This window comes from Pleurodeles waltl, chromosome 7 (assembly GCF_031143425.1).
Source record: "Pleurodeles waltl isolate 20211129_DDA chromosome 7, aPleWal1.hap1.20221129, whole genome shotgun sequence".
Classification (NCBI taxonomy): domain Eukaryota; kingdom Metazoa; phylum Chordata; class Amphibia; order Caudata; family Salamandridae; genus Pleurodeles; species Pleurodeles waltl.
In genome coordinates this window covers 10,671,146-10,695,865 of record NC_090446.1, presented here as the reverse complement: position 1 = coordinate 10,695,865, position 24,720 = coordinate 10,671,146, and the positions used below count along the sequence as shown (strand labels likewise).

General features: G+C 46.2%; 1 protein-coding gene across 1 annotated transcript in view; it reads right to left on the bottom strand.

Annotated features, from left to right (window-relative positions):
• Window positions 1-478: 478 nt before the first annotated feature.
• Window positions 479-24,720, bottom strand: part of LOC138246709 (protein FAM118A-like) — a 133,382-nt gene continuing 109,140 nt past the window's right edge. The window contains exons 10-11 of the mRNA XM_069201479.1: window positions 12,911-12,994; window positions 479-579 (exon numbers count right to left, since the gene is read on the bottom strand). Coding sequence (XP_069057580.1) covers window positions 479-579; window positions 12,911-12,994 — 185 coding nt within the window. The remainder of the gene's footprint in view (window positions 580-12,910; window positions 12,995-24,720) is intronic.

Below are 24,720 nucleotides of genomic sequence, written 5' to 3'. Positions count from 1 at the left end.
TCGCAGGTTTAAGTTTTATCATTTTTTTTAAACTACATTAAATAGTTTAATGCTTCACTAATGAACGTTGGTTAAAAATAGACACACAGCACTATCATGTGGTGATTTCTGATGAAAATGTGCCAGTGTTTTCAAATAAGTACCTGTGCTGAGCACCAAAAACACCAGCACAAATTAAGCACTGTCCAGTGTTCCTGCACCTAGAAAAACCAGGTGCGGGACCACCTGACCTGTTGTGATCAGGTACAGAGGTATTCCACCCGGAGGTACCACTCTGGTTGACTAGTAATCAGTCCCTGAGTGGGGAATTTGAGACCTGAAACAAGCTGCCTCTTACTTGTCATACACTATTAGGAACTGTCTACTACACCTCCCGGGAACACCTGGCAATGTCTGCTTTTTACTCTACCTTCTTGCCCGATGAGAGAATAAACACGTCTCTCGCAAATTCTCACAAGCGACTCTCACATTAATAGCTCTAATGTATGTGTTTACCCTCATTGCCCTGTTTTTGCTTCTTTTTCCCGTCCCATTCCAATATGGACACCTTTCTCTTGGCGCATTCTTGCCGGCAGAAGTCTGAAAAAGAAAAAGTGCAGCTTAGTGATGTAAGAAAATAACCAACGTCCTGCAGCGAATCCCATGGTAAAGCGCTCTGAGGTGGCTGTAAGGCAACCTATTTGGAGCTATACAATGGAAATGAAATAAACACTTTAACAGCACCCCACAGGTTACCAACTTTAAGATCCGTCTTCCACCCATTTAGGACATTTCTGTGTGTCCATTTCACTGGACTGCTACAGATTTTCAGGTTTTTGTCCTATAACCCTTGGCCCCCAGCCCCTAACCAGGTTCACATATTATGGTGATGGCAATTTTTATTTTCAAGAAGCAATTTTACATAAATATAAAACATTTTAAATATTATTCAATGCATAAGTAATATTTCATTCTAAACGTAATCATCATAAAATGTGATATTCCAATAAATTGGTGTGCCACAGATCTTAAATTAGACATTCAAACACTACACATTACATTTTTAAAACACAATTAGCGTAGCACACTCGCTAGGCCGATCCATAAGAAAGGCATGTATTTTATTGTAGGAGGCTGGCCTGGTGTGTTGTGGGAACCCATGGTACTTACACCTTATACCAGGTCCAGGTATCCCCTATCAGTGAAATGTAGGCAGTGCCTAGAAGCCAGGCCCTCTAGAGGTAGCTGTGGATGAGCAGCTAAGGCTTATCGAGGAGGCATGCAAAGCTCATGCACTACCACTGTAGTAACACTTAGGCCCTCATTATGATCCTGGCGGTCTGGGCCGCCATGCCGGCAGTGGCGGTAAATACCGCCATCCGGCATGGCGGCCCAGACAGCCATATAATGACCTGCCCTAAACCCCACGGCGAAATACACCACCACCACCAGCGGAAACGCTGTCGGGGGCGGTGTATTCCAATCCGACAGGGCAGCGCTGCTCCGGATAATGATACCCATTCCGCCAGCCTTTTCCCAGCGGTTCACACTGCCAGGGAAAGGCTGCCGGAATGGGTATCTTGGGGCGATTTGGGGGCCCCTGCACTGCCCATGCACTTGGCATGGGCAGTGCACTGGTCCCTGTGCAGTTCCCCATCGCACAGGTCACTGCCCGATTTACGGGCAGTCGTCTGCGCGACGGGTGCAGCTGCACCCGCCGCACACCAACATTGGCGGCGGCTCCGTTTGGAGCCGCTGTCAATGTTACGGCCCTTTTCCCCGCTGGGCAGGCGGGCGGAAACACTGCAGGGAAAACATTATATGGCCGGCAGGGGGTAGTTGCAGTGGCGGTCATCTATTGACCGCCGAGATCATAATGAGGGCCTTAGTACTTACACACTAAACAAAACACTCACTGTTACAAAAATAAAGGTACTTTATTTTGGTGACACAATTTCCAAAAATATCATAGAGGCTATACTCCCTTAGGAGGTAAGTAATACCCAAATTATATACACCAGTATGCAGAAATAGGTATAAAAACAGTTAGAAAACAGTGCAATTAGTGAAAATCACAATAGAAAGAAATCGGTCTACGGGGAGCACAACTATATACAAAATAAATGGAATATGAAAGTCATCCCTCACCTAGTTATGTGTAGTGTGTAGAGGGGAGCTGGGATTACTAGGAAAGCCCAAAGGTAAGTACCACAACCCACCCTACTGACCAGGAAAGGAGGAGTAAATCACTGTAAATCCTCAAAATACACATAGAGAAGAGAAGAAGAATCATACAAAGTCCAGAAGAGACTGCGAGACACCAACAGTGGATTCCTGGTCAAGAGGACCTGTGGAAGAAGGGGACTAAGTCCAAGAAGCACAGCAGAGTCCAGGGAGGGCAGGAGCCCCTAACTACCAGGATGAAGGTGAAAGAAGGGAACCACCGGTAAAGAAGAAGAGTCAGCACTGCACCCAAGAAGACGAAGTCAGGTTCCTGGAGGATGCAGGTGATGTCCCACGCTGGAAGGAGGATTGCAGTTTGGTTTGTGTCTTTGGGTTCTGCCAACAATTTTTTCTAGACGCAAAACTCGCAGTGAGCGGAAAGTGGAGCTGCCGGGTACCAGGAAGGACCAGATGGACTCTACCCAGGAGGGGTAGTCAGAGGGGGAACTCAGCGACACAGAGAGCCCACAGAATGCCCTGGCAGAGCTCACAGGAGTCCCACAGGGCAGGGACAAGAAAGTTGCAGAAGAGGCCCACACAGCACTACAAGAAAGACTCCCGCGCCGCCGGAGAACCACTCAGGGAGCTGTGCGTCGCAGGAAGGTGTGCTGGGAGCTGGATCTTCAGGATGCCTGAAGATCTTGTGGACAGGATGCCAACAAGCCTTGGCAGCTGCAAAGTACACAGTGCACAGTGGTACTGCCCAGTGTGGGAAGGCAAGGGCTTACCTCCACCAAAGTTGGACACAGGGGTGGCTCCTCCGTCAGGGCGGAGGAGCGTTGCTCCCCCAGCAGCAGCAGCAGGAGCTGCAACCATTAGAAACAAAATGACAATAAACACTGTTTCTCTTCCAGGGGATCCTCATCAATAGTCATAAACATTGAATATTCCCGCCCTTGTGCGGGGACCCCGGAGCATATATATATAAAATACATACATATTATCATGTGTAAAACAGCAATGCAGGCTATAATCATAAATAGGCTAAAATGCTTTATTTCTATGCAAGTTTTTTTTTTTTTTTTTATATTATAAAATCACAATAGATCATAAATATCTACCTAAGCCCCCAAAAACTGGACTTAGGGAACTAAACAGCAGTAAATAGCAGAGAAAAATAGAAAAAACTACATTGAAAAACAATGAAGCATTCTTAGCCAATAGGCTGCATGCAGGTTAACACAGGAGAACCATAAAAACTTTGGCACCGTGCCTTTAAGACCCTGAGCACCTCCAGTATCCCACCATGCCTCAGGGGTGAAGGGAAGGTGACAGTTGGTTCACAGTTAGGTCAGTTCTTTTTTCCGGCTTCTTCTGAGAGGATCCTGGAGCATTGAGCTCTCAGTTTTTCTGAGTTTTTCTTCAGAAAAATCCTTAAAAAATAGTGTTTTTCCTGTTTACTCGACAGATAACATCTTTTGTCTGAGTTTGGAAGTTTTTTTGACAGAAAATGCCATCTCTTTTTGTAAAATGTCCTTCTTGTGGGAAGAAGAAAGCCCAGTCAGACCCACACTCTCTGTGTATTGTCTGCCTGCCACAGAGTCACTGTCCTGACACCTGCAAGTATTGTAAGAACATGTCAAGGAGGACTCTCAAAGACAGAGAGAAGATCAGGCTGCATGGGCTTCAGGAGAGGAAAAAGTCAACATCCTCTTCACTTCCCAGACCTACAACAGAAGGAATGGCCCGATCGACGTCGAAGGACAAAGCGTCGAAGCATGGACACAGGGGTACATCTCCGTCGACGGCGGGCCGCCGTTCGGCGTCGAGCCATCTCCGGCGCTCCCGTTCGCCGTCGAGAACGTCTCACCCCTTGGCGTCGAAGGACACTACACCAAAACCACCACGACGGCATGAACATCCGCCGTCGACCACTCGTCACTCAACGTCGAGACACACGACGGCGAGTAGGTCCAGGTCCCGCGATAGGCGATCGGCGTCAAGACATTCAACGTCAAGGCCTTCGACGTCAAGACCTTCGACGTCGAGAACAGACCAGCCATCGCAACCTTCGACGTCGAGGATACAATCGACGTCGACACAACCTTCAGCTGTGTCACAGGCAGTAGAGCCAGCGGACAAAGCTCCCTCACCGGTGGTCTCTATAAGGAGTGCATCATCCCATTCCAGAGCGGGCTCATCGGGGCATGTTTCTCCCATCACTCTATCACCCAGATGGTTAGAGAGCCTGAATAGACCGGCAGCATCCCCGGATTCCCAATACTCTAGGATGTATTCTCCTACTGCCTCATTACCGAGAACGCCATCGCCTACAGCTAGAGCAGGACGGGCTCGTTCTGCTTCTCGTCAGCCGACCACAAGACCTGCACACTCTGCTACAGCCTCTCAGAGCAGGTCCCGTTCCCGAAGGAGAACCAGGTCACGAACACCACGCAGAAGATCACCTTCTTGGTCTTCTTCAGGATCGTCTGTTGGGCGCTACTCCCCCACACTCACAGATTCTCCACCTGCTAGGATTTCCCCGGTGGATGATATCACCACTTTTAATGAGGTTCTTCTAAGGGGAGCGCAGAAGCTAAATATTGAGGTACCGGAACCGGCCACCTCATCCTCGGTTATCTTTGAGACCCTACAACACAGATCAGTCTCGAGAAAACTGCTGCCACTAGTACCGGGTTTGCTGCAACCTACTATGGACACTTTTCTGTCTCCAGCCACTCTCAAGTCTGCCCCGGCTAGGATTCAAAAGAAATACAAAGCTCCGGAGCAAGATCCTTTATTCCTGCGGAAGGATCCGCCACCGGACTCTGTGATCTTAGCCGCAGCCAGAAAAACACACTCTGTGGCATCATCTTCCACAGTCCCCCCGGATAAGGAGAGCAGACACCTAGACTCCCTGGGGAGAAAGATGTGCGGTACGGCGGCATCTGCTATGAAGGTCTCCAGCGCCTCAGCACTTCTGGGCAGATATGACCGCTCTCTGTGGGACTCACTCCACAGATTTACAGAAAAGTTGCCCAGGGAAGATAGACAGGACTTCCAGGAAATCTTGCAGGAAGGGGGCCTAGTATCTAACCAGGTCATCAGCGCGGCGGCGGACGGGGCGGATTTGGCTGCGCATGGGTATGCGCACGGAATCTGCGCTAGGAGGTCTTCCTGGCTACGGCTCACGGGTCTGAAACAGGAAGCACAGCAACGCATTTTAAACCTCCCATTCAGCGGCAATTCGTTGTTCGGTACCCACGCGGATGAAGAGATGGCCCGAATGAAAACGGAAGTGGACACGATGAGGGCAGTGGGCCTGGAACGTAAGAAAGACTTCAGGCGGAGGTACAGGCCGTACGACAGACGACCATTCCAGCAGAGGGTTCAAACCCCTCACTGGTCTCAGAGGCCACAACAACGACAGGGACGTCCCCTGTTTCAGGCACGTAGACCCACAAGAGACCGAGGGTCAAGTAGACCTCAACAGTCTACAGCAAAGACACCAACAAAGCAATGAGGCATTGCTTCCCTCAGCACTGTGCACCACTCCGGTGGGGGGAAGTGTTACGCATCATCTTCACGAGTGGCACTCCATCACAAAAGACAAATGGGTGCTCAATATTGTCGAACATGGCTATTCTCTCCTTTTCAAAAAACCTCCTCCACACTTGCCGCCAGCAAGAGGTTTTCCTTCTCATCTCAGCCTGCTACGCAAGGAAGTTCTCGCACTCCTACAAAAGAAAGCTGTAGAAAAGGTTCCTCCGGCACAAAAAGGAAAAGGGGTGTACTCCCGTTACTTTCTGGTGGCGAAAAAAGGTCAACAGGGCCTCTTCAGGCCAATTCTGGACTTACGGCTCCTGAACAAGTACATAAGAAAACAGAAGTTCAGGATGCTAGCCCTTCACCAGATTGTCCCGCAACTGCATCAGGGAGACTGGATGTGCTCCATCGACCTACAGGATGCATATTTTCACATCCCAATAGCATCCAAACATCGGAAATGTTTACGTTTCCAGATAGCGTCACAGCACTACCAATTCAGAGTCCTTCCATTCGGCCTGAAGTCTGCACCCCGAGTCTTTTCAAAATGTGTAGCAGTGGTAGCGGCACATCTTCGAAGACAAAAAATATTCGTCTACCCCTACCTGGACGACTGGCTAGTGAAGGCCTCCTCTCCGGATCAGGCGGGAAAACATCGAGACATCGTACTAAGAACTTTCGAGTCTCTAGGTCTTCAAATCAACCACAACAAGTCAACCCTGATTCCAACACAAAACCTCCACTACCTGGGAGCGATACTAAACACAGAGCTCCAAAGAGTGTATCCTTCGGAGGAACGACTTTTATCAATCCACAGGAAGTGTCAACAACTATTAACAGCCGATGCACCTACTGCTCGTCAGGTGACATCGCTTCTGGGCTCCATGGCTTCATGCATCTTCATTGTCCCGAATGCCAGGCTACGCATGAGGCCCCTTCAGGAGGCATTAGAGAACAATTGGAGCCAAAAGACGGGTCACTGGGAGGACAGAGTTCGACTACCAGCAGTGGCTTTTCAATCACTACAATGGTGGATGCACAGACCTCACCTGTCGATAGGTTCTCCGTTTCACCAGACAATTCCAGCCGACATTCTGGTAACGGATGCGTCTCTTCAGGGTTGGGGTGCTCATCTGGGTTCCTTCCAAGCTCAGGGTCTGTGGTCCGACAAGGAAAAGAACTATCACATAAATCTACTGGAGCTCAGAGCAGTCCATCTGGCTCTCAAATCTTTCTCTCCATTGGTTCAGGGGAAATCTCTCCTAATTCAGACAGACAATACAACCACAATGTATTACCTGAACAAACAGGGAGGAACAAGATCACTACCTCTGTCTCGAGAATCCCAAACGATATGGCATTGGCTCCTGGCCAGGGGAATGTCTATCACAGCGGTACACCTGCCAGGTCAGCAAAACGTAGAGGCAGATTTCCTGAGCAGACATCTAGAAGACGCGCACGACTGGGTCCTACACGACGAAGTCGTCGAGGACATCTTCGGTCAATGGGGTCGACCCCAGTTGGATCTCTTTGCAGACGAAACAAACAAGAAATGCCCAGACTTCGCATCCAGGTTCTGCCGTCCGGGATCTCAAGGGAATGCCCTGTTGATCAACTGGTCAGGGACATTTCTCTACGCCTTTCCACCGATTCCCCTCATACCGGCAGTAATCAACAAATTTTACAACTCCAGAACCAGAATGATTCTGATAGCGCCACAATGGCCCCGCCAATTCTGGTACACGGACCTACTCAACTTATCGGAAAAACCTCACAGGAGGTTGCCGTGCAGACCGGATCTCCTGAGCAGAATGGAAGGCAGAATCCTACATCCCAACCTTCCCTCTCTGAGCTTGACAGCATGGCTCCTGAATTCCTACAGTATGGGCACCTAGGGCTCTCACAGGAGTGCATGAACATCTTGAAAGAGTCAAAACGACCTTCCACGCGGCGTTCTTACGCTTTTAAGTGGAAGAGATTTTACATTTGGTGCTCTCAACAAGGTATAAATCCCATACGAGCTCAGGAGGACGTCATACTGTCCTATTTGCTTCATCTGGCGAAGTCTGGTCTGCAGGTATCTTCTATTAAGGTTCATTTGTCTGCAATTACAGCGTATCGTAAGTCGCCTTCTCAGGAATCCTTCTTTACGATACCTGTAGTCAAGGATTTTTTAGAAGGCTTGAAAAAGGTTTTTCCTCCCATTCGGAGACCTTCTCCTCCATGGGAACTGAATGTAGTCCTGTCAAAGCTTATGGGCCCTCCCTTTGAACCTATCCACAAGGCCTCTTTACAGCACCTTACGTGGAAGACGGCTTTTTTGGTGGCCATTACTTCAGCGAGGAGGGTCAGCGAAATTCAGGCTCTGTCTTGCAGAGAACCGTACACGGTTTTTCACGATAATAGAGTGGTTCTGCGAACTCACCCATCTTTCCTTCCGAAGGTGGTGTCAGAATTCCATATCAATCAGACTATATCTTTACCGACTTTCTTTCCCAATCCGGAGACTCCGGCTGAGAAAGCATTGCATTCTTTAGACTTGAAAAGAGTGCTGAAATTCTATTTGGACAAAACAAAACCGATTAGACATTCTAACCATTTGTTTCTAAATTATGGTCATTTAAGAACAAGAGAGGCAGCGTCTAAACGAATGATATCAAGATGGATTGTGTCTTGTATTGTTAACTCTTACCAACTGGCTAATAAGCGATTACTGGCTAGGCCAAAAGCGCATTCCACAAGGGGAAAAGCGGCTACTGCTGCTCTCCTTAACAATGTACCAATTTCCGAGATTTGTAAGGCTGCTACATGGAAGTCTGTGCATACCTTTACTAAGCATTACTGTTTAGACTCGGATGCAAGAGCGGATGCCCAGGTGGGGCAGGCCTCTCTTAGAAATCTATTTACATGAATATATATTCTTTCCTGCACTTCTTTCAGACAGTCCGCAGAGTTTAGGGATGGGCTTGCTAATCTATTCAATGTTTATGACTATTGATGAGGATCCCCTGGAAGAGAAGGATAAGTTACTTACCTGTAAATCCTAGTTCTCTTCCAGGGGTATGCTCATCAAAGTCATAAACAACCCACCCTCCTCCCCGGACTCAAGTCTCCTAGAAGTGCAGGACAGATTATTTTTCTAATCAGTTACACAGATTGTCACCGTAAAAAAGTACTGACCTAACTGTGAACCAACTGTCACCTTCCCTTCACCCCTGAGGCATGGTGGGATACTGGAGGTGCTCAGGGTCTTAAAGGCACGGTGCCAAATTTTTTATGGTTCTCCTGTGTTAACCTGCATGCAGCCTATTGGCTAAGAATGCTTCATTGTTTTTCAATGTAGTTTTTTCTATTTTTCTCTGCTATTTACTGCTGTTTACTTCCCTAAGTCCAGTTTTTGGGGGCTTAGGTAGATATTTATGATCTATTGTGATTTTATAATATAAAAAAAAAAAAAAAAAAAAAAAAAAAACTTGCATAGAAATAAAGCATTTTAGCCTATTTATGATTATAGCCTGCATTGCTGTTTTACACATGATAATATGTATGTATTTTATATATATATGCTCCGGGGTCCCCGCACAAGGGCGGGAATATTCAATGTTTATGACTTTGATGAGGATACCCCTGGAAGAGAACTAGGATTTACAGGTAAGTAACTTATCCTTATTGTCTTTTGTTTCTAAAGGGGCGGGCCATGGGGGTCACGAGCATGGAGGTGACTGCACAGAGCACTTCCCTCAGTGCGCATGTACTTTTGGCTGTCTGTCTCGCGATGGGCAAACATACATGCGCACAAGGGCTCTCTCCAACCCGGCACTGTGGTTCCGAGTTGAAGAGAGCCTGCACAGGCTCCCAGTCTCCGCAGGAGCGCCCAGCCGGGGTTCGGCAGCCAATCATGACGCTGCTTTGAGCAGCATTATGATTGGCGCAGGGCAGGCAGGGAGCCTGTGCCTAGAGTGCGACGGTGGCGAGGTGATGAGGTAAGTAATTTTGATTTTCTTAAAAATATATATAGATTTTTTTGGCCTCCCCCAGCCCCGCCACCATGCCGAGTCGCCAGCCGCGACTGGTTGGACAGCTGGAAGAGAGGACCATCCGGACCACTTCAGTTCCATGCAACTCAGCAGGAGAGGGGATCCACGAAACCAGTCGTCATCGCAGTTAGTGCCTGCAGAAGCAGGGGAGTTACTCCTTCAACCCATGGAAGAATCCTTTTTTCTTCTGGTGCAGGCTGAATATGGGCTGTCCTGAGAGGATGCACAACCGAGGAAATGTTGCAGTTGCTGACAGGAGCCAGAGATACAATGTTGCAGAAGGCGTCTTGCTTCTTTGTTGCAGTTTGTAGAGTTCCTGGGGGGTCCAGATGCAGTTTCTTCGGTCAGAAGCCGAAGTGGAGGTTTCAGAGGATTCCTGCTGAAGTCTTCCAATTCGAATTTTAGAAACCACCCAAGAGAGAGTCCCTAAATAGCCCTGAAAAGGGTATTGGTCACCTAGCTGGGTGACCACCCATCAGGAGGGGGCTCTGACGTCACCTGCTGGCACTGGCCACTCAGATGCTCCCAGAGTTCCCTGCCAACCTTGGAAACAAGATGGCAGAACCCAGGGACCCTCTGGAGGAGCTCTGAGCATCACCCCTGGACAGGGGAGTGATCACAAAAAGCAAACAGTCTAGCAGTAGATGGCTTGCACTGTCTGTAACTTTCAAGTCACACATACAGTATTTGAACCCATCACCCACCTAAGACCAGGTATGTGCCAAACCCAATCTGAAATCCTAATATTTGATTTCAAATATGTTTATCAGGAATTTGAAATAGATAAGGGAAAATCCCTTAGTCACTAAGGTTTCAAAGGAATGCATTACATACATTTTTATAGAAGAGTCTTTTTGTTTTAGCTAGTGGAAGGGAACTTAAATATTGGAAATGATCAACTCTTTAAAACTGAAGAAGATAGCTAATCTGAGCCTTTTAGTATGTCCCTTACGGTTGCTACTCAGAGTTTTTCTCTGCTCATACTCTTCATCAATGAAGACAGGAACCTTAGGGCATGAGATTGTGCTAAGAGGTCCCCAGAAGGCAGGCCCAACTCTAACCGTAAAGCCTGGATCACTGAGTTGGCCCTGACTGCCAAGAGTCTTTTTGAAGTCAGACTCTCAAGATGCTCCAATTGCCTCTTTGGTCATGGTCCAATAATTTCCCCCCCATAAAGGGCCTGAGGTATTAATTTACGAAGTATGGCCTTTTAAAACCAGCGTCGAATCTCTTACGGACATTAACTGTGGAGAGTAAATGTTTGTACAACTGTTAGGTGTTACCTCCAAAATGAAGACCAAGATATTTATAGGCGCTGACCGGTCCAAGCCGAACATTAATAAGAAACCAGGCAAATTTCTTTGCCCGCTTCGAAAAGACCAGCGTCTTATTTTTCTCTATATTTATTGTCAATTTGTTAGTTTCACCACATTCAATAAGGGCATGGAGTTTCCTCTCTAAACCCATTGGAGTATAGTCGAGAAGGAATAGGTCAACTGTGAGCATAAGGCATGGTGTATGACCTACGCCTAATTTACGAGAAAAGGGTTTGTCTTTGATAAAAACCATAGGAAATCTGAAATAAAAAAACTAAATAGTTGGGGGTTAAAACAAAATTTGTTTTGTGGTGGAAAATCACTTGTAAGTAACGCAAAGCGGCCCATAGCGCTGTTTTGCATTACTTAGCACCAAGATGGCGTTCCATGGGTGGTGCATGGGTGCTCCCATGCTACCACCCAAGGTTCTTGACGCAAAACCCTGTTTACTAAAGCCAGAAGACAGGGTTTTGCGTCAAAACATAGCACCCATCTCCAATAGGCACTGTCATGGAGAAATGCTTTTATTTCCCCTTTCTTTTCTGATGATGCATGTTTGCTGCACTGTGCAGCACACATATAAAGAGGAAAAAGTTCTAAAGTTAGTCTAACAATAGTATTTTGTAGTGGAAGGATATCTTTCCAGTACAAAACCTATGTGAGACTCACGCAGACACGCTTGCACTGTGGTGCCAAGGTGTGAGCATGGTGCACAGCTGCTAACTGTGCGCCGGCGCTAGGGGGAGGGGAGGGCAGTAACATATCTCTGTAGATATGGCTCTCTTCTGCCCCCTCTCTGTCACACAATGCACCACAGCATATTTGGCTGCTGCGTGAGAATTTAGTGAATCTGGGCCATAGTGTTGGCTCAGTCACAACTGTACTTATTGTAGGTTCTAAGCCTGTGGCCATAGGATTAACAAATAACTTTTTTGCAAACATTCCCTTAGGAGAATCCGGTATTTTAAAATGTTAGTTAACAAAATTCTGAATGAAGCTGACAGTGGTGGGCAATTGTCCTTGTGCTGGAGACCAGAGGGGCCCACCAAATCCAGCAATACATATAATCAGTGAGCTTAAAAAAGGCTGCCTCCTCCCGCCCTAGCTGCCTAGTGACTCCCAACTTCTTTACTGTGGAAAAATATACATCAACTCTTGGCTAGAAGCTAGCTGATTCCAGCCTTTGACTAAGGGACACTCCTCTGAAGCAATAGCCCCTACAGTGGGATGGAAAAAGCCAGCAGAGCGGGAGCAAATAACATTTACTTTACTTGGCTTAGACCTCCAGTAACTGTCAAGTTATCAATTGTACTTCAAAATGGCTGCAGTCATGACCAGGACCTTCCTAAAAAACCCAGACAACCACCTGCCAACTGAGCCTGCGAACTAACTGTGCAGGCAGAATCACTGGCACCTGCTTATACCAGGGCTCCTAAGCTGATACACTTACCCGCTGAGATCCTCTTTACCGTTCAAGGGGCACCTCTATAGAAGGAGGCATTACTACAATCTCACTGTAGAATGTTACCACCGGCAGCAGATGCTGCTCACAAGCCGGACCGCCACACCCTCAGGGTCCACCAACCCTACAACACCCCACCAATCTGGAGCTGAGCCTAGACCACCCTCCACCAACTTCAGCGTGCACCAACTCCACCATGGGGCTCCGACACCGACGGCCTACCATCCGCGTGAGGGACCAGGGCACAGAAGAAGGAAGGGGGAGGAAGAAAGAAATTGATACCCGCCCAGCCTCACCACATCGGTCAGCATTGACACTACCTTCTTGTCCTATGAGCGAGGTCAGAACATCTCTTGTAAATTCTCATAAGCAATCTTCACATTAATGGCTTTGACGAATCTATTTACCATCGTTGCCTTGTGTCGGTTTCTTCTTTTCATCCCAGTCCAATATCGACACCTTCTTTTTGGCGCATTCTGGCCGGCAAGTTTCTGAAAAGGGAAAAGTGCACTTTAGTATTGCAAGAATGTACCCAAAGTCCTGCGGGGAATCCAGTGGTAAAGTGCCTCAAAGTGGCTGTAACATATATAGCACTAGATAATAGAAATTAAAAACACATCAACAACATCCCACAAGTTATTAAGTTTAAGCTCCGCCCCCACCCATTGAGGAAACTTCTTTGTGTCCATCCCACTGAGGACATTCTTTTCTGTTGCATATTTTCAGGGTTTTGACCAATGACCATTGCCCCCCCGCAAGTATGTTCATATATTATGTTTTTTTTTTTCATTATTACCTTATAATAATCCCTACTCAGCGCCGGTACACTCTCTGAGCAGCCATGCGCCCTATAGCTCCCTCCATTCATTGATTCATTCATTCATGTGATAGAAGCTTGGAGCTCTACAGTGTTTGTATGTGTTTTGATCAATAACTATTGAACTTCACACTTTCTTCAGCAGTGGCCACTGAAGGCAGATTGGGGAAACAGAAATCTCTGCTTGTGCTGTACCCTTCATGTCTACAATTCTCACCTCTAACTCCTGCAAACTTCCGGAGAAAGACATTTTCAATGCTCACATGTTTTAATTTCCTACTACTGAATGTATACTTCTTTGTAGTGTGATGTAGTGTAAACAGCCCATGTTTAGGCTCATAGACTGAGAGGAGGGTGGTATGTAGGGGACAGGCCAAGGTCGGGATGAGGTAGGAGTCCCCTGTCCACCCACCTCCATTTGTACAAGGTCAAGCCTGTGCTTGCAGAGGACAGTTTAGGACAGCGGATCCCAGTCTCTCCTGTAGTGAGAGCTACTTCTGATCACCGAATCCCTCAGGAGCTTATGCTTAGTACTCAGTTTGATTTGATAATTGTATACAGAGGTCAAATAAGTTAACATTGCCCCCAGAGTACCCAAATCCGGCCACAGGGAGCATCCAGTATTAATGGCACGGGAGATGTATCAGGAAAGGATTACAATTGGGGTGCCTGAGGATCAGTTTAGTGCTGTGCACAGTGAGGAGGAGAAAATCAAAAAGAGAACATTAGAAAAAAGGAAGAGAGAAAAAAGAGAAAGAGACAGTAAAGAAAGAATGACAAAATGAGGGGCAAAGTAAGAAGCATGGAAAAGAGGAAAAAGAATAAAAGAGAAAAAGAAAGAAAAAAGTAAGAAAGAAGGGGAGAAAAGTAGGGGTAGCAATAAGAGAACAAAGAAAAAGTAGATAGAAATAGAAGAATAAAGACAAGAAAAATAAAGAAAGTGAAAATAAATGCCGAATTAAGTAGGAAAAGAAAGAATTAGGGAACAAATTAGTGTAAAAAGAGATAAAGTAAGAGAGTAAGAAGGGGAAAGGGGAAAAGCAAGAAAGAGTGGATACAATAAATTGCAAAAGGAAAGAATGACATGAGAGCAATGATGAAAGACAAGGAAAGAGAGGCAGAAAGAAAGGTGGAAAAGAAGTAAAGTAATAATTTTTCAGAAGGCCGGAGGCTGCTTCATCCTGCATTTTCAGCTTTGGAGCCCTCACAGAAACGGACACATTGGGGGTCATTCTGACCGCCAGGGTCGCGAATGACGGAAGCACCGCCAACAGGCTGGCGGTGCTTCCAAGCCCATTCTGACCGCGGCGGTAAAGCCGCGGTCAGAAAACCGGGGCCGGCGGTTTCCCGCCGTTTTAGCCCCGGCTGGGCGAATCCGCCATGGCAGCGCTGCAAGCAGCGCTGCCATGGGGATTCTGACCCCCTTACCGCCAGCCTGTTTCTGGCGGTTTTCACCACCAGGAAGAGGCTGGCGGTAACGGGTGTCCTGGGGCCCCCTAACGGGGCCCCATGAAGCTTTTCACTGTCTGCCTAGCAGACAGTGAAAAGCGCGACGGGTGCAACTGCACCCATCGCACACCCGCAACACCGCCGGCTCCATTCGGAGCCGGCTTCTGTGTTGCAGGCCTCCTTCCCGCTGGGCGGGCAGGCGCTAACATGGTTAGCGCCCGCCGGCCCAGCAGGAAGGTTGGAATGCTGGCAGCGGTCTTTTGGCCGCGTAGCGGCCAAATGGCGGTTCCCATTGTTTTCAAAAGCTGCTTATCAAGTGGGAAGCTGTTTATACTCCAGCCTTATGACAGGCAATTATCATGTGCGAGCTACTCAGTGGAAGCCTGCGAGCTATTTAGTGACAGCCTGCGAGCTAATCAGTGGCAGTATGCGAGCTAATCAGTGGCAGCCTGTGAGCTACTCAGTGGCAGCCTGTGAGCTACTCCGTGGCAACATGCGAGATAATCAGTGGCAGCATGCAAGCTACTTAGTGGCAGCATGTGAGCTACTTAGTGGCAGCCTCAGTGGCTGCCTGCGAGCTACTCAGTGGCAGCCTGCGAGCTACATAGTGGCAGCATGTGAGCTAATCAGTGGCAGCATGCGAGCTCATCAGTGGCAGCCTGTGAGCTACTCAGTGGCAGCCCTGCGAGCTATTTAGTGACAGCATGCACGTTACTCAGTGGCAGCATGCGAGCTAATCAATGGCAGCATGCGAGCTAATCAGTGGCAGCCTGCATGCTACTCAGTGGTAGCATGTGAGCTACTCAGTGGCAGCATGCAAGCTATTCAGTGGCAGCCTGCGAGCTACTTAGTAGCAGCCTAAGTGGCTGCCTGCGAGCTACTCAGTGGCAGCCTGCAAGCTACATAGTGGCAGCATGTGAGCTACTCATGGCAGCCTGCGAGCTAATCAGTGGCAGCCTGCAAGCTGCTCAGTGGTAGCCTGTGAGCTACTTAGTGGCAGCACATGCAAGCTACTCAGTAGCAGCATGTGACCCACTCAGTGGCAGCCTGCAAGTTACTCAGTGGCAGCCTGCAAGCTACTCTGTAGTAGCCTGCGAGGTACCGGTAGCCCACATCCAAACTGTTGGCGACCCGTTGTTTACAAAGTCTATGCTGGACTGGATGTTACTCTCATACAAGCCAAACATAATGTATGATTCTGCTAGACTCCTTGTTGTACAATCTTTGTGCCTCTCCTAATGCCTTTCCTATCACTGCAATAGGTGCGTACTATAGATGTCTAGGTAAACCATTGCTGCAGTCCTTGACTTATCAGAACCAAGTGTGGGCCCACTTACATAACATACCACTGTAGGGGCACTGGCTGGTCTGTACAATCTCCAGACTGACTCGGTGCTGAGGTGGAAAGGTCCCCGCTTGACTCTGGAGAGCCTGGACTCTTACCTTGAATTCACCATAGAGTTTCTGCTGTTTTTGGCTCAGCACACACAACAAGCATGCATGTGCACACAGGGTTCCATGTGATATGGAATGAGACCCACAGGGGGGCAAACCGCAGCCACCCGCCTTGTCTGAATGTAACTACTGTCAGCTCAGGAGGCTGCTGAGAGTGGGGCAAAGACAGATTCTACTTGTACTACTGATAGGTCTGCTTCTTTTCTTCTCTTGTACTTTTATTTCTGGGAGTTTATTTATGGCACTTAACTTGGGTTTGAGCTTCAAGTTGAGGAACTAAGGCTAGTGCCTCTTCTGTTCACATTAGCCACAGATGAAAGTGACTGGTCTGGCACCCTAGAGAAAGAATATTAGTGGTGCAGTTAGCTTTACTCTTTGGTTCAGGTCCAAAGATTTCTGGACTGGCCAATAGCTCACTGTGGTTACCAGCAGGACTTCATGGAGTGAGTGGGCCATTAATGACACGTCTGAAGCGTCTCTCCTTCTCTTAAACATTGACATGTGTCTGGTCACCTGTGCCCATCTCTCTCTGAGATGACCACTGTGCAGTTCCTTTGGTGACTGCCCAGGATAAAGACTATTACGGTATGACAATCCTGCCTCCTGAATGCCAATTGTACACAAGATCCTTATTGCTGATCCCCAGGGCCATGCTGGAGCACCTCTACCACAGTTGGCATGGTCACTGTTGGGGTGTCATCTCCGCTCAGTCCCTCTATGGATATGGTGGTGGGGACTATGTGGTGGTGGTGGGAAGGGTGTACCTCACCACCATCTCAAACAGCATGGAGACAGATGTGCAGTTATTGGCTTAGTGAGGGGTGTTATCTGTGTGATTATCCATTCGATGCTGGTTATTGCTTCTCCTGTAATTGCATTGTTTTCTTCGCTTTGCACATAAAGCGCTCTACCTGTGGACTGGCAGAGGTAGTGGGGCTCACACACCTGTCTGCTGTTCTTGCAGGAGCATATCATCCACCACCAGCTCCGAGACTCTCTCATGATCAATTGGTTGTTTTTCGTTGCTTGTAGGGCCTTTCCATGCCACTCTGACCAAGTCCACTGCATCTTGTTCTATGTTAGTTCCTTTAGAGACTCTAGGATTGTGGTTTGGTTGAGAATGAAATGGCTGCAAAATGTGCCACACCTAAAATGCTGAGATCCTGAGTGCATTTTGTGCTGGTAGTGCTCGTTTAATGTAGAAGATTTTGCCTTGGGTTGGCTTCCCCTGACTGAAGACTGTGGTCCATATTTATGGGATTTTGGCGTAGAGCAGTGCAATAATTCACCTTGCTGCTCTGCCGTGTGTCAAAGGGAAAGGTATGAATGCACTGTATATATGGCACACAGAGCATTCCTGTCCTTTCCCCCAGCGCTAGCGCCATTTTGGCTGCCAGTGCCAATGCAGGCATCCTTGCACCATGGTTCAAGGGAGCCTGCTTTGCATCCAGGATTGTTTTTGTACAGGAAGGGACACCTTCCTGCACAAAACCAATCCTGATTGGCATTTGCTCTTTCTATGTGTGCGGCAGACAGCAGCATATATAGAATGTGGAAAAACCAAGGAGAAATAAAGATATTTCTCCTTATTGCACCCCCCTGGGGAGGCGTAAGGTTTTGCTGCATCCTCAGGTTTACAAGGTCTTGTAAATCTGGAGTTGCGAGTCTCTTTTCCTGGGTGCGGATCCTAAATATCTAATACAGAATATCATGGGACACTAATATTGTAGACTAAACATAGACTATATATCCAAAGGTAAGTATGTATAGCTTTTCAATATCCAACACCACACACTATGCCTAGACGATCTATATATCTTCAAGGTACATAAATGTGTACATAGATGTGGAGCTAAAAATGGTAAATCTATACTTCTCTACATGCGCTTAACTTTCGATATTTTGTCCCTCGATATTATGTCTACAATACTATTGTGCCATGATATCTTGTACTCCATATTCCACAGGGATTTTTTGTTTGAGATAGCAAACCCAGATTTTTCATCTAGGGGCAGCAAGTTTGATGAATGATGGAAGTGGATTTAGGGCCACATGTACAAATGTCAGGTTTTGCGACTCGCAATTTGCAAGTAGCAAAACCTGATGTACAACAGTGTCTCAGACACTTGTTAGCGATTCCCAAGTGGGTCGCAAGGGACCTGTCTCAATAATATTCATAAAGCAGGTCTCAAATTGCGACCCATTTGGGAATGGCCACACTCACAGGGATGGTGGCCTGCTGGGATCAGCAGACCACCATGTCTGTGATTGCTTTTTAAATAAAGCATTTTCTTTTTTTTAATGCAGTCCGGTTTCCTTAAACGAAAACAGGATGCATTTCAAAAATAAAAATTAAACGTTTCAGTTTCATTTTTCCAGGGTAGGCAGTGGTCCGTGGGTCCACTGCCTGCTCTGAAAAAATGTTTGCACCATCATTCACAAAGGGAAAGGGGTCCCTTGGCGACCCCTTCCCATTTGCGAATGGGTTAGCACCAATTTGAAATTGGTGTTAACTGCGATTGTTTTGCAACCGCATTCCCAGTTGCAATACAATCATACATCCCCCTGCGACTGGCAATTAGGAAGGGGTGCCCTTGGCACACCCCTTCCTAATTGCGACTCACAACCCTTTTAAAATACCAAAATGCTTTTTCTGTGCACAAGATTCTGCAAATCAGGCTGTTTGCACACAGAAAAAAGCTTTGTACATCAGCCCCATAGTGTGGTGCTTGTAGGGCTCAACTTTTTGGGACCCTGGGCATCAATCTCTTTCCTTCTCTTGTTGCCAGTTTTTGCCAAAGTTCTGACCTGACCTGTGGCAGTAGAGATCCTCTCTGTACGGGCTTTTCATACTCACATGCACTGAGAACAAAGACCAGCACATTCTGAGATGCTGATCATGGAGTGAACGCATGTGAAGGAGTGTGGCTTGGCTGTGCCACTACGTCTCCGAAATAAGAATGCGAAGGGTGATCACTTTCTAGTGGTCACAATTTGGTGGTCACATTTTGAATAACAAGATGAAGTGTTTTTATATATTTACTGCACTGCAAAGTGAATGAGTGGAGTGCACTCTTGGATATAGCATTTAAGTAATATTTCATGTTTATCTATTTGAAACTAACTCTTTGAAAGTCTTATTCAGCATAATCATTTTGTATATTCTCACATCTAATGCTTACAATTTATTTAATCTGAAAGTATTTTTGTGTTTTAATAACTTGACTGGAGAAAAGGCCTACACACATATTTTTCTTTTCACAGTTAACTTTCAGTGTGGAATTTGGTTTCATAAATGTTTTCTCTCCCAGATGCAGGTTTTAGGAGCTGAGACAGAGTTAACAAGAAGCTTATTGTGGTGAGAGATAAGAAAGCCTGAGGCAAGCTATGCAAGGACGAAGAGGAGTATTCAGGAAGTTGGCAGCTGTAACCTTTTGATTTAGCAGAGACCAAAGAGTATCAAAATCGGATGTGCGAGATCTCTGAAAGTTGCAACTTCTAATTAAAAATTATTTTGTGGGTTCAATCCAGAAGCTTCGACTATGATGTCATCGTCTTGGGAAACTGATTTAAAGAAGATTTAGTTAGTGACAGATCATATCCTTTTCCACCCTTAGAGCTGAACGGGCCCTTTAGAGGTATAGACCTCTCACTTTGATTTTATGTGACTTCATGCCACAGGCACCTCTCTAATCTGAATAATCTACAGAATTTTTATTTGCTGACATTTCTCAACTATTTTAAATAGAATTAGAATAGGTAAGGGTTTAGTTTAAATGGGTAGGCAGAAGAACTTGGTCCTGGTGACAAATAACTACATGTTTTTTCTGATTTTATTTATTGTGACAATTAAAGTCTTGGTCTTGAATATGCTAAGTTCAATATTGTACGACACTTTAGTTCTCCTTTGGTGATTTTAGATATCTATACTACAATTTTGAGACTCATTTATGTAACGTTGACTTTGAATCTGCACTAAAGCCCCTATGAATCTTGACTCCGAATGTTATTGTGTGACATTAGGGTTGTACAGAAATTGTTTAAATGAGTTGATAGCTGTTACTCTCTACTTCTCGGAACTGAGAATAAAAGGTTCACCCAACCCCAGAAATAGAGATATGGTCCAAGGCTCCATCAAATGCTCACACAAATACCTTAGATCAGTTCCTGTGCACATTTGTTTACCGCCACACATCGTGTGCTGTATGAGGAGATCGCTCACATCTAGCATCGACGCAAGGCCAGCATCAGTGCAAATCATCACACCACCAACTTCAGAATTAAATTGATCTGAGCTGAGAGTGTGATACAAAGGAAGGTCTTTGGTTGATACGTAGACTGGGACTGCCACTTACTTGGATTTACATAATGCTCCTAACCACTTTACAGGTGTTAGCCAGTTTCCCTTAATCCAGATAATCTCTTCCTTGGGTTCTTGTTGTTACTTTCATAATAGAATTCCACTTTGTTAGGATGCAGGAGTTATTTGCCTAAATACATATCTCCCCATTCTTTGAACTATATGCTGCTTTTGATTTAAGTCATGAATGTTTGCAATTCTGTTGATTACTAGAAGCCGGACATGGATTGCACGGTGTATGGCTTATAGGCAGCATGTTGGTGGCATTTGGTGCTATTAGTTGTGACTTCCCATCAGAAGAGTGAACACTGAAAGCTGTTTTGTACATCCTGGGACTCATGCAGTGGCACTTAGATCTGCAGTGCTGGTGTGCCCCTATCTGTCCTTGATGGTGTTGTTGTTCTGCCAGCTTCCTGGGCTAGGGAGTGCTCTATTCCAGTGAGATGGCTGCTGTGTCGATAAAGCCCTTCCACTGCTGCCCTGGTGGACCCATATACTCCTTGCTAGTCCAGTTTGTCCACATGTGGAAAATCGCTCCTTCCTTCTGCACATCTCGTCTGAGATCAATGTCACCTTCTCCTCCTACGGTTCTGGCTGGTCCTTCATCTTATAGATGCAGGATGTGCTATGATCACTCTGTTGGTGGTGTTACTGTCGTGTGACTCTTGTGATTCCACAAGACTGCAGGACTGAGGGCGAAAGCACCACCGCTTGCGGGTGAATGAGTCTTTCCCACACCGGTTTAGCAACTGTCGGCCTAACATCCAGCTCATCCAGAAACCAAGGAGTGGAGGTGGTTTGTGGTAGTCTAGTGCATGACACTCTAGTGACTACTCAAGGGAGTTGTGGTGTATGAGCCATATCTTTTTCTCTCATCAGCAATAAGTCTTGTACACACACAGGCAAAGAAGGAGATGCAGAATGGTTTTCAATAGATTTATTGAAAAGTCTGCAATCTATGATAAAATGTATGAGTTACAATAATGAGGATAATGACACATAACAGAACTAGTTTTGTGAATAGCAGCGATGTGAAAATAAACAATCCTAACATATTGCAACAAACATGGATAAATGATTCCTGCCTAACGCCTAATCTCTATCCTATAGCGAGAGTATGGCAGTGTTAGCCCAATCTGTCCATTCAGAGTCCATGAGAGATGCACCAACCCCCGTTACCTTGGCACAAGGGTCTGCCGTCCATCTCCTGATCTGGCTGTAGAGACAAGGCTGAGGTAATCTGCAAAACAGCTTGCAGCATAGATGGAAATTCCTGACCGGAAGGACCCCTCTAACGACTCTTGGACCACATGATTTTTATATAGGTAAACATGTTTTGTTCTGCAAATTAAGGATGACGTGAACATGTGCCTAAGTAGTAGATTGGTTATGCAGTCTTGTGGCAGCAATACCAAGCATTATCATGATGGAAACTGCCATGCATAACAATAATAAAAAACGTTTTTGCTAAATGACAAGTGATAATGAAAATAAAACATCACCGCTGTAAAGCAGGCCATCCTTAAAATGATTAACTGAAAACAGAAGAGTGTATCTAGGAAAAAGGGCAGAGGCCGCAGGTCTCAGGTAAGCTACAATAAACGTGCCCAAACAAGATTATAATGGACCCACGACATTACAGTAATCAGCTCCAAAATCCCACCTGTCCGCAGATGCTCCACATATCCCCAAGGCATCAGCTTAGAGTCCAGCTCTGGTAGTTTGGGATGGTTTTGTCAACTCACCAAGGTAACTTCTGGCTGTTCTTATCTATGTGCCTATCCTCTGCATGGTATCCATGGTACTGCTTTTTGAATAAAGGAAAACGAGCTGCAAAAAGAAAAAATTCCGAAAACCATTTGGTTTCGTTTTTTTCAGAGTAGGCAGTGGTCCATAGGACCACTGCCTGCTCTGAAATGTTTTCTTTTGGTCATTCAGAAAGGGGAAGGGGTCCCATGGGGACCCCTTCCCTTTTGCGAATGAGTTACCATCCACTTCAAGTGGATGGTAACTGCGAGTTGGTTTGCAACCGCATTCGCGGTCCCAAAGCAACTCTGCATGGCGATGCGGTCGCAAATAGGAAGGGAACACCCCTTCCTATTTGCAAGTCGCATCCCCAAATTGCGAGTCGGTACCGACTCGCAATTTGGGGATGGGCATCGCGTGAGGCCTTTTGCGCCTCGCAAACTGCGTTTTTCACCGTTTGCGAGGCGCAAAAGGCTTCCTACATCTGGCCCAAAGATCTCAGTGTGCATGCACTGCAAACATTTTGGTTTGAAGTTGATGGACATTAGTGTTGAGTGACAGCGGGTCTGTATCTACACCAATGGCGTAATGAACTTTGAGGGGGCCCCCTGCAAAGATCATTGAGGGCCCCACTTACATACTCACTCACTCTCAGGCCAGAGTGCTGTGCTGACGGGGCCCCTTGGAGCTTGGGGCACCTCCACGCACCAGAGGAGTTGCGGGGTCTTTTGTTACGCCACTGATGTATACCCAGAAGTGCGTACCAACATGAAAGCATCTTCTTGGTGTCCATTCATGCAGTGATGAACTCAGGGGGGTCCCATGGTGCCCAACCACCAGAGCCGTCACTATAACCCTCCCAGAGTCCACACTGACCTCAATCCAGACAATCTTCATACAGTGTGCTACACTTAAAAGGACCGATGCCTTCACTGAAGAAACAGGACCTTTTGTTCTGGGACAGTTTCCTTTAAGTCTTATCTTGGGGTGTATAGAGCTCTCTTGTGTGAAGTTCCTGATTTCTGAGCACACCAGCATGCTGACCTGGTTCCTCGCTTAGCAAGGGAATGAGCTTCATGAGCTGAGGACATCAGCCACACGCACCCAAATGTTACTAATATTTTTAAGACACACTGAGTCCTTATTTGATGTCAGTAATGCTATACAAAGCTTAAAATAAATTACTAAGTTAACACATTTTGAAACACTGACTTTACAAGTTTGATGTGAAAGAACTGAATTATGCTTTGCCAGTCTTACACCCCCTCAATCACTCTTTGTTAGACATACTTGTCCCCTTGAAAACAGACACACTGCTATCCCACCACACTCCACACAGTGCAACACAAACTTTCTAAATATTGGTAGTGCAAAAGAGTTCCTTTACCGTCTTCTGTCAGGCACTGGTGGATTTCCTCAGTTTTGATTGTCTTCCTTATAGCACATTCTGGCCGCCAAGGTGCTGAAACAAAGCAGTTAGTTACATGAGGAGCTAATCAGGGATTTTCATCTTCCCTCAAACCTACTTTCCTCTGCCTTTTCCGGTCTCTTGTGGTCAAGCATGGAGACTAGCTATGCTCGCTCATCACCGGCTGACAGTAAGTGCACAGCAAGGTCTGTCTACGAACGTACAAGCAAGGCAGTGGGATCTTGTGCAGTTGGTTATTGGAAGGTGTGACCTTTTATTGCTCTTGCTTATGTAGTGTGACGTTTTATTGTTCGGTATTAAGTAGAGGGACATCTTACAGTAGATCAAAAGGTAGAGTTTAGTTTTATTATGCTGGATATAAGGTAGTGTGAAGTGTTACTGTTGGTTATTAACTAGTGTGATGTTTTACTGCTGGTTATTAGGTTATGTGATGTTTTACAGTTGGTTATTAGGTATTGTGACAGTTTACTGTTGGTTATTCGCTAGTGTGACGTTTTACTGATGGTTATTAGCTGGTGTGACGTTTTACTGATGGTTATTAGCTGGTGTGATGTTTTACTGATGGTTATTAGCTAGTGTGACGTTTTACTTTTGGCTATTAGGATATGTGATATTTTACTGTTGGTTATTCACTAGTGTGACATTTACTTTTGGTTATTAGCTAGTGTGACGTTTTACTGTTGGTCATTAGGTAGTGTGATATTTTACTGTTGGTTATTCGCTAGTGTGATGTTCTACTTTTGGTTATTAGCTAGTGTGACGTTTCACTGTTGGTTATTAGGTAGTGTGATGTTTACTGTTGGTTATTAGGTTATGTGATGTTTTACTGTTGGTTGTTAGCTAGTGTGACATTTTACTCTTGGTTATTAGGTAGTGTGATGTTTTACTGTTGGTTATTGCATGACGTTTTACTGTTGGGTATTAGGTAGTGTGATGTTTTGCTTCTGGTTTTTAGCTAGTG